The sequence below is a fragment of the Melanotaenia boesemani genome, chromosome 9, assembly GCF_017639745.1.
Source record: "Melanotaenia boesemani isolate fMelBoe1 chromosome 9, fMelBoe1.pri, whole genome shotgun sequence".
NCBI lineage: Eukaryota > Metazoa > Chordata > Actinopteri > Atheriniformes > Melanotaeniidae > Melanotaenia > Melanotaenia boesemani.
The window spans coordinates 14,014,197-14,024,831 of record NC_055690.1 but is presented as its reverse complement, the minus strand read 5'-3'; the positions used below and the strand labels follow the sequence as shown (position 1 = coordinate 14,024,831).

The 10,635-nt window shown below is 36.4% G+C and overlaps 1 protein-coding gene across 1 annotated transcript; it reads left to right on the top strand.

The window, feature by feature from the left end:
* Positions 1 to 6,412: 6,412 nt before the first annotated feature.
* On the top strand, positions 6,413 to 7,348 carry LOC121646132 (olfactory receptor 52B2-like). The gene has a single exon (XM_041995005.1). It carries the CDS (start codon positions 6,413 to 6,415, stop codon positions 7,346 to 7,348), a length of 936 nt encoding a protein of 311 aa, XP_041850939.1.
* The last annotated feature ends 3,287 nt before the right edge of the window (positions 7,349 to 10,635 follow it).

The following is a 10,635-nucleotide window of genomic DNA, read 5'->3' as shown; positions in this document are numbered from 1 at the left end:
GTGTACATTATTCTGCATGAACATCTTGGAACACGAGCAAAGTCTTGAACACTTTTTTTATTGAGAACACATTTCTTTTCTTTTGTTTTTTTTATTATCACAAAGAAGGAGGCGGTTGCCATCTAACGGGCAACATTTTCTTAGCCACAATACATGATGTAAGCCATAAAAATCTTTGCGTAAGGTTCAAGTTTTGCCCTGAATCATCAATCAACAGCATAATGCTTGGAGAACAGTGAAGTCCTCGTCCAAATGCTTCAGAGAGTCGATTTGTTATTTGTTCCCAGAAGTCGTTAACTGGTGGACATTCCCACATAATGTGGAAAAAAAGTTCCAATTTGATTCAAATTACACAAGTTACAGTTTGGTGAGGGAGATAATTTAATCATGAAACGTTGCTTTGGTGTTAAATAAGAACTGTAAATAAAATTCAAATTATTTTATTATTTAAGTTTTGTGAAGTAAGAAAGACATTTCTCCAATGAAAACACATTTCTGATTTCTGTTCAGTGCATCAGAATATAGAATAAAGGGGATTTAAATGACTTTAAACGTGACATGGTGTTGGTGCAAGACAGGCTCCTATGAGTATTTCAGAAACTAATGATTTACTGGGATTTTCACACACAACCACCTAGAAGATTTACAGACAAGTATCCGAAAAAGAGAAAATATCCAGTCAGTGGTTGCTGTCTGGAAAAAAAAATTCCTCACTGATGTGAGAGGTCAGACTAGAAAGGGTAGACTGGTTGGAGATGGTAAAAAAGCAGTAGTCATTTAAATAACCTATGGTTACACTTAAGGCAGGGGTCTCCAACTCATGTCCTTGTGAGCTACTGTCCTGCAGGTTTTAGATGTCTCCTACTACAACACACCTCTGCATAGGCCTGTTAATGACCCAATGATTTGAGTCAGGTGTGTTGCATCAGGGTAGAATCCAGAATCTGCAGGACAGTAGCTCACCGGACCGGAGGACCGGAGTTGGAGACCCCTGACTTAAGGTATGCAGCATACCTTCTCTGAATACACAACCTTGAAGAGGATGGGCTACAGCTACTGAAAACCACGCTGGGTGTCACTCTTGTCAGCTAAGAACTTGAAATGGAGGCAACAATTCAGACAACAAAACTGGATAATAGAAGATACAAAAAAAAGTTAGCCACGACTTTAGCTGTGTAGTGATGAACACATCACTACTTCGAATGTAGCTCAAGAACCGACTCCTCCCCTTACTTAGAGCAGCAGCATATAAGACACTTGCTGACCTCTTTTCTCCCTCTGCTTCCTGTGATTGCTGTTGGTGGTGGCTGCCTTTTTGAACCCCTGGCTTGTCTGAGGGTGGTGAGCAGTGTGGCAGGCAATATTTATAAAAGCAATGTTTTGGGATTTGTATTAATTTCTTGCTTTTCATTTGCAGGTCCCCTGCTGCTGTTTTGTGCTGTTTTGCTTTTGTTCTGTTCTTTGTTTGGTTTTGTTTTTGCTCTGTTGTGGTTTTAACTTGTGCTTTTCTTTTAGATTGCTCAGAGCCATAAGGTCGATGGGCTAGGCACTCATGGTGGGAAATCCCCATTTTGTACATACTTTGGGTTCCCATTTAAGTTTGCAGTGAGGTTTGTTGTGATCTCAGTTGAGTAGGAGCACACCTGGGCACTCCCCACTGTAGGCTGTCCTTTACTGGTGGCAAGTAGGTCATCCAAAATTTCCGCCATTTTAAATAAAGCATTAATAACTTTAATCTTCAATCTCTCCATTCTTGACAATACCACCCATTTCACCATACCACTTTGCCACAGCTGCAGCATTCAGGGTCAGAATTTCATGAGAAAACATGAAAATACGGATCAATCCAGAGGCAGACTGGGACAAAAAATCTGCTGCCTGCTCTTCTCTACTGGAGGTGTTAACTCAACTAGGTTCAACTAAAGATTGAATGGAGATTTTTTCTTTTTTTACATGATGTTGCAATTTTCCAGAATTATTGGATTCCCTGATAACAAAGGGCAAACAGCTGTAAAATACTGACAAAAATATAAATAGAAATCTTATATATTGTCTATAAACACCTACATAGAAGCTGTCTCTAACATATTTTGACCCAAAATTATCTATTGGCTCACAACCAATAACAAACAGATAATAAATTAAATCAGAAATCTGCTGACTCATCGTTAATGTTGATGAATGATGGTTAAAAATCATCTTCTTGCTTTCAATAAGATGATTTAGTTTAGGAAGAAATAAAAAACTAAATTAAGATCTGCTGGTTCAACCAGTGAACACAACCATTTCAAATTAAACACGAAGTATCTTATTCTCAGCATTTCAGAATTAGAATGAATTAAAATGACACAGATGGGGATTATATGTGGTTGCAGCTTAAGCAGACTGCAGTTTGCTAAAAGTTGTGAATTGTAGACTCCATGTATAGACAGGCTGATGTAAGGGTGACAGAGGTTTTACCATATAAGGTGCTTAGGGTCTTAGGTACCCTGAAGACTGGACTCAGCACACAACACCATGTGTGTACACATACAGGATTGGTCAATTTAGGACTAAGGAATGTCTTTGTCTGAAAGGTATATAAGGATGCCTTACACATGTTTTCAGGGGGATTCTCAAAATTGGCCGGAGACCTCACAGACATGCATATCTGTTTAAAATATCACTTTTTGTAATAAACCATCATTTTATTATACTTCAAGCTGATGTCTGGAGCTCTTCTTTTTACCTGAAAGTATTTTTGTCACATCACCTGCTTCCACAAAATAAACAACACAATGGCATCATGAGCCAGAAAGAGGGTGACGACAACACAACCTGTTTTCTCACTGGAAACACTGACATCGTCAACAAACTGAATAAACAAGACAAACTAACACATTAATCACACAGCTGTTTTGTGTCATCATAACTTTATCAAACTTTGGAAACAGCTAGCGTGTTCACCTTTAACTGGCTCGTATGGAGTGCTACCAGTGCAACATGGCCACAGCTTCTGCCATCATCATCATCATCATCATCACAATCACCATTCACGGTTCTAACGGTTGCAGTGTTGTGCCTGAACAAGTTCATTGAACTTTGTTCAGCAGAGTGCCAGATCTTCATGGAGCCTTAACAGGCCTTAATATATAGGTGAAAAACATCAAATCTGGCAACACCAGCCACCACAGTGCCGCACTGTGCATGCTTCATCAAACTGCGAAACACACAGGCAAAATCCAAAGAAGGCAGCAATACCACCTTTGCCTCAATGATCACTACAGCATCTTCGTATGATCACTTACTTTTTTGAAAAGGTCAGTGATGATCCAGGAGCGAGAAACTTTGACTTTTTTGTGTAAACTTTTGCAGTCGGGTATCAAGAAGCAACTCCTGTCATCAACAACGTCAACAGCAAACCTGAAAAGGCATATTGAAATAAAGCACCCGGCTAGCCTTCCAAGGTATGTGAACTAAATGTCAATAAAAACAATCTGAAGACTTGGCAATGGTGTGCTAGAGCAGATCCTCCACAACCAAAAACTAAATAACGGCGTACAGTAGCAGCTCCATTGTCACAACGCAACACATCTACAGCATATGTGTAATGCAATCATATCAATATAGACCAAACATTTTAAAGAACTTTTCCAACACCTTGACAAGCGCCAAAGAATTAAAGCAGTTCTGATGACAAATGGAGGTCCAACCCGGACTAGCAAGGTGCACTTAAAAAGTGGCTGGTGAGTGAATATAGTTGAACAAGCAACAGATGAAAATTATGACTTCATGGTTGTTATTTTGAGCAGCATCTCTTTCACAATACAACCAGCAATGGGTTCTGTATATTTTATTCAGAGGCACAAATTTAGTCGAATCTATAGCTAGCCTGTAGGACCGTTGCTATCTGTAGCAATGCTAGTATGGAGCTGTGATCAACGTGTGGGAGCTTTTTTTTATATCTGAAGAAAGGTTCAGGAAGACACTAACCATCAGGACATGATATGCATTTCACGATGATGGCTCTTGAGCTTTCAGCTAACAATTTCAGAGTTATGTGGAAACCGTTATGACCATGAGGCTGTTCTTTCTGCCATCCTTCCATGTAAATGAATGTGTGCTCTGCAGAACTGTTGGCTGAACAGAAGAGAAGCAGAGATAGTCTTAGAGGTAAAATGATAAAACTAACATCAAATGTATCTAGTTACAACAAAAAGTAACATTAGTACCTTAATGCATTACTTTGTATGATGTTATACCTAACACTGAACATGAATTGAGAACATGGCATATGACTGTGTCTGGAAAACTCCACAAAGTCACATGCAAACTCTGCAAGGAAAGGCCTTCCACAGTGGTTTCCTACCACCAACTGATCTGAGCAATAATTTGTGGATCAAAACAATTATTCAGTTCAAGTGTTCATTATGTTTATTTCTCAGGGGGGGAGAAATTAACCTTTCCTAATGTCCATATGTCCCAACTGTCCTGTGTGAATGAAAAAGGTCTTTGTTCCCAGGAGTTTGCTGTGACCTCTTCAGGGCTCCTTGTCAATTAGTATTCTTCTGCTGGAGCAAACACAATAAAGAAAGGATGAATAATACAATTTTTACACATTTAATAAAAATAAAAATTAATCATAATGTCAAAATATGTCTTATTTTTCTTTTATGCATTGTAATAAGTTAATTTAATATAAAAACATTAAGAAATTTAACCTTAAGATGTCAAAGTGTTTTATTTGATGACCCACTTTTGTCATGAAAGTTAAAAAAAAAAAAAAAAGACATTTTTAACAACAATCATATTTAACTTGTAAACATCAGAAATGTGTCTCTCCCATGAGTGAGAAAAACATCCTTCATAATCAAGTAACATTTATTCTCGACCAGAGGTTTACACATTGTCCAGGGATTAATTACAATGTGAAACAGTTAATAACAATCATGTAATCACGTCTCAAAGGATCTCATTAATATGAGATGTGGCTGATGTAATTCTTTCTTCTTGAAGTTAGTCTTGTTTCAAAAGAGTTGTACAGCATCTCACTAATATGCTTCCAATAAGCTTCCAATAAAATACAACGTTCATTATTTCACTTCTGTATTGATTTATACTATTTCATGAATATATCTTTAGTGTGATAAAAATAGTTTCAAAGTCTTACCAGTGTAGCTAAACAACACTGTTGGCCAAAATATGACATTGATCTAAAACTTCACATCCCCTCTTCAAAACAGCAACCTTCTCTGTTATAGATTCTAAATTATTCAGTAGACAGAAATAAATCCAATATTTTTTGACCGTCCAACATAAAAAGAACAATTTATATTTTATAATGTCCAAATCTAAACTTTATATTGGAAGCATTTAGGAAAGTTGAAAACTAAGCTATTGTTTTTATTTAGCTATTTATTATTTAATGCATAACCCAGCCAGTTGTTGAGTTGTTGGACCAATTTGGAGAGAAACTGGACTCAAAGTCACTCACAAATGTGTAAACAATTTGTGAGTAACTTTGGAAAAATCCATATGCCTGTAACTCTAAATGTGTATATATATATATATATATATATATATATATATATATATATATATATATATATATATATATGAAAATATATATATTTTTTTCTTTTTTGCACACTTACACATGCAAGCGGTTCTATGCACAAAAATAATCTGAACCATGTGCAGGCAATGCATAGAAACCTTTTTTTTTACGTGAAAATGGTCACATATGAGGGTAAACATCTACGTGTAAATAACATTTTGTAATGTGCGCATGTGTAAAATTATTTTACGCGTTGAATTACTTGATATTTATAAGAGTGTATAAAAAAATATAGGCCTATAGTAGTTTTGAAAATGCAGCAAAATCTATATTTCTGTCTTAAAATGTCTTACTTTTGTGCTGTGGACCAATATTTTTTAATGAGATTGTGTTGTAATTTCTTAAAATAAACCGTCATCTTATTAGGAAACTTTGAGTAAAACATGTGCATGAACAAAAGAAAGGGCCTGCTGTGACCAGTCAAGTCTGAAATACTTCAAGCATACCAGAGAATAAACTAGACTGATCCACTTAATAATCTGGCTGAATACTCAAACTCTCTAATTTCTATGAACTTATTTACATTCTGAATATAAATTTGAAAAAAAAAAAAGAAACAAACAAACAAACAAACAAAGAAAAAAAACGCATACTTTAATATCTGCCAGTAAGCTTTCAAGGCATGTCATTGTCACTGGGAATCCCAAAGGAAAAAAGTGGTGGAAACATGATAAAACAGGACATGCAGGACAGCCTTCTCCAGATGAGGCAGCATTACATTGTAGTGATGTGGTGTTTAAACTGACTTCTGCAGACTCTGGCTAAATATTCAGTGATGGATTTTAATGTGCCTCCTCTTTCAGATTAAAGTAAAAAATGGAAAATCAGTCATATGGATTTAGTTTTCAGTTAACCTTGGACCCTTTTGTAATTCCACCAGGAGGAAAGTATCCCATTTTTCTCCTTGGTATTACGATTTATTTGTTTGGAATGTCCTGTAACTTGGCCCTGCTGATGTTGCTCATTTTGAAGAGAAACCTGCACAAACCCATGTATTTTATCCTGTTTAGTCTTCCTCTAAATGATTTGATAGGAATAACTGCAATGCTCCCAAAAATCCTTTCAGATATTGTTACAGAGACACAGAACACATACTACCCTCTGTGTGTTTTACAAGCATTCCTGCTGCACATGTACGGTGGTGGAATTTTGTTTATTCTTGCAGCAATGTCTTTTGATCGTTATGTTGCAATCTGCATGCCATTACGTTACAACTCTATTATGACCCCAAGAATGGTGACCTGTATTATCTCTTTAGTTTGGGGTCTTGACTTTGTCTTGATCTTATTACTGTTCTGTTTGCAGACTAAGCTCCCCAGATGCAGATCTGTTATTATGAACGTGTTCTGCGATAACCCATCTCTCCTAAAGCTCACATGTGGAAACATAACTGTCAATAATATCATAGGACTGTTTAACACAGCTGTCATGCAAGCTATGAGTGTGTCCATTCAAGCATATTCTTATGTTAAAATTCTGATCACATGTTTGGCTTCCAGGAAATCTGAAACAAAGACAAAAGCTGTCAACACCTGTGTTGCACAGTTACTCATTCTGGTTATTTTTGAGGTTGTGGGAACTTTCACAATTTTATCTCATAGATTTAAAAATGTCTCGGCTGACTTGCAAAAGATAATGGGCATGCTAATATTTCTTGTACCTCCACTTCTTAATCCGATTGTATATGGTTTGTATACAGCTGAAATACGAAATAATTTGCTGAGTGTCTTTAAGAACAGAATATCCTTCTGAATTGTTAACAGAAAGAAGCAGCATCATATGCAATGTGCAGTCATCATCGTATTACTTTACACATTTTAGAAGCATTCTCATACAATATGAAGAAAATATGAAATATACCTGCAGTTATATGAACATAATGCACTGAAATCAATTTCACAGTTTGTTGTGTTGTTTTTCACTTTGTGAAACAAATTTATTTCTTCAGTCTATTACACCAAATGTTCCTTTGAATTTTATCTATTTACTTAGTCATATATTTAATTAATTATTTTTTACTCAACTCTGTGTTTACATAGTTTTGACTGAGTCAAGACTGAGTCAGATTTGAAAGTTTGTTTGAGGTTTATATGAAGATAGTCTGTATTTTGCAGCAATAATGATCATATATTAGCTTAAAAACAACTAAATACCTTTGATTTTTTTGTGCATTCAGTTGCTGTACTGTTAAGTTTGTCGTTCATGTACTGGTGATGATATATAGACTCATATAGGCATACTGCATGTAGTTTAATATGTGATACTTTGAATTATGCTCACAGCCAGGTTTTAAAACTGAGTCAGATATGTTTTCATCTTGTGTACATTTAATATGATTGAAATGTTATTTAGTGAAAAATATGTTTGGTCTATGAATAAAAATCAAAGATTCTGAAATAATGTTCAAGTTTATTATGTCTTTTATTTTAAAAGCATATTTACACACTGAAAAAATTCTTAAAACAGATGCCACTGTGCAATTTTACCACCTTTGATATTTTTGTTATCTGCATTTGAAGAATAAAAGATTTTATTGAAGGATTAGTATTGATAATTCCTATAAATATCTGTGCAGCAACAAAATGATCTTGTGTCACCTTACTGGTTTAATGCTTAAAGATTAGTAGAAAAGGTTAATTTTAACCTTTTAAAGAATCTTTTAAATCTTAAATCTAATCTTTTAAAGAAGATTAGATAAACATGACGTACCAAATCATCTACATACTGGTACAACAGTAAAAAAAACCAATGAAAGCATTCCTATTTGCGCTACGCTACACCATTACCCTTATATACTATTGTTTTTTGTTTTTTTCTGTTTTAAACTTTTTTTTTAAGTCCACAAATACTAACAATACACAATTTGCCATTTGGTGATTAAATATTTTCTATAGTAAATTATCTATATTATAGTAAAATATTTTTGTGAGCTCAAACATAATTACTTTCGAGCAATAACTTGAAGACAGCCCCTATAATCACTTAAAGGATGGATTACTGTAATTGTCTGTATATTGGTGTCAGTTAGTCTTCTTGATCCCATCTGCAGCTCAGAACTCAGCAGCCAGACTTTTAACTGGTACCAAAATTAAGTTAAATATTACAGTTCTCACATCTTACCACTAGTAATTTATTACGGAATTGATTTTAAATTTTCCTGTATTTCACTAATGCTTTACATAAACCAACAGAGGAGCACATCTCTGAATTCTTCTGTTCTTACTGTGTAACTCCAGCCATGATGTCATTCTGGTCAACTGTTTTTTTGAATTGTGCTTTATAAATAATGTTCGATTTGAAAATGAACTGAAATTTCAACTAAAATATCCCTTTTAGAAACAGAGCCTTTATTACTTTGGACCATCAGAACTCAGTGAATATAATATTTATTAGAATGCAGACCCACTTTTATGACCCAGATTTTGTTGCATAAAGGCTCCACTTCTCATAAAACCCAGTTTAAGCCCTGCTAGTTGTGTTCTTCTCACATAACATACAACCCACACAGAGCTGCAATCTACATTTTATGTTTCCTCACTAGGTCATTAACAACACATGCTCTACCTCAGCTGCTGGGCAAACTACACAATTAATTTCATGTAACTCAAAATAATAAAATTTTAACAGAAAAAGTATTTCTGAAGTGATGTTTGATTTATTTTACAACAGAAAACATTTGTGGTTATTTGCTTGTTCTGCAATAGATTCAGTTTACTGTCGTTCAGGAAAATTGCATCAGAGAAACACTGCAGAACGAGATAATGATGCGTCATTAAAAACACTTTTTTTAGATAGACAGAAAGAAGCAGCTATGCTAACTGGTAGCTAATGTCAACTAATGCTAATGCCAGCATACGAAACACTAAAGTAACCAAGCCAGTTCTCAAAGAGGAATGTGTGTGGCTGGAAGGGTCCCTGGAGGTACTTAAGGACTGTTTTAACACCATAGACTGGAGTGGGTTTAAACAGGGGGCCACCTGCAACAGCAACACAGACTTCCAGGAGTACAAGCCCCCACTGCAGACCTGTAACAGCTCCACCTTTCTGCTAAATGAGCTAAATGACTTCTTTACTTGTTTTGATCCACACAATAGCACACCTACACAGAAGTCTCCACCCCTGCTTGGCAAACAGGTGTTGACGCTGTCCCCAGACAGCGTGAGAAGGACACTCAAAAGTTTCTGGTCCTGATAACATACCTGGTCGTGTGCTGAGGGACTGTGCCGGAGAGCTCACGGATGTCTTCATGGACATCTTAAACATCTCGCTGACCCAAGCTGTGGTCGCAATGTGCCTCAAAACCACCACCATCATCCCTGTCCCGAAGAATTTGTCGCCCTCCTGTTTCAACAATGACCGTCCGGAAGCCCTCATTCCCATTGTTATAAAGTGCATCGACTAGTGTGAAAACATAAAGTCTGTCCTCCCACCTTCCCTGGACCCCTTCCAGTTTGTATATCGTCCAACCGCTTGATCGACGATGCCATCTCCACTGCCCTCCACACAGCCCTGACACATCTGGACAGAAAAAGCTCTTACATCAGAATGCTGTTCAAACACTTCAGTTCGGCATTCAACGCAATCATCCACCAACAGATCATTCTGAAACTGGACCAGCTGGGAATTAACGCCTCACTGCGCAACTAGCTGCTGGACTCCCAGACTGCCGAGACCACATACAATTCAGGTCAGCAGGAACACATCAAACATCACCACACTGAACACGGGGGCCCCTCAAGGATGTGTGCTGAGCCCCCTTCTCATGGCCAACTTTTCATCATCACTGAAAACTGCCGTCACCAGGGAAGGCTGAATTTGTTGAACATCCAACCAATTTTACCGGAGTCGCATTTACACTGTGAGAAACTTGAGAATATTTTCTTCATTTGCTGCTTTACATAAAACATGGCTTACATATAAACTTATCATTTGACTGTCCTCCGGGATACAGATGAAAAACGTTTTTGTATTTCTTTTTGAAGGAATAAGAAAATCTGTTCAAGAATGAAAAGCATTGACAAGACCATTTTTAAAAACTT

Bases quoted from the DNA above. Each gene is read 5' to 3' on its own strand.
- LOC121646132 (XM_041995005.1), top strand. From the start codon at position 6,413: ATGGAAAATCAGTCATATGGATTTAGTTTTCAGTTAACCTTGGACCCT.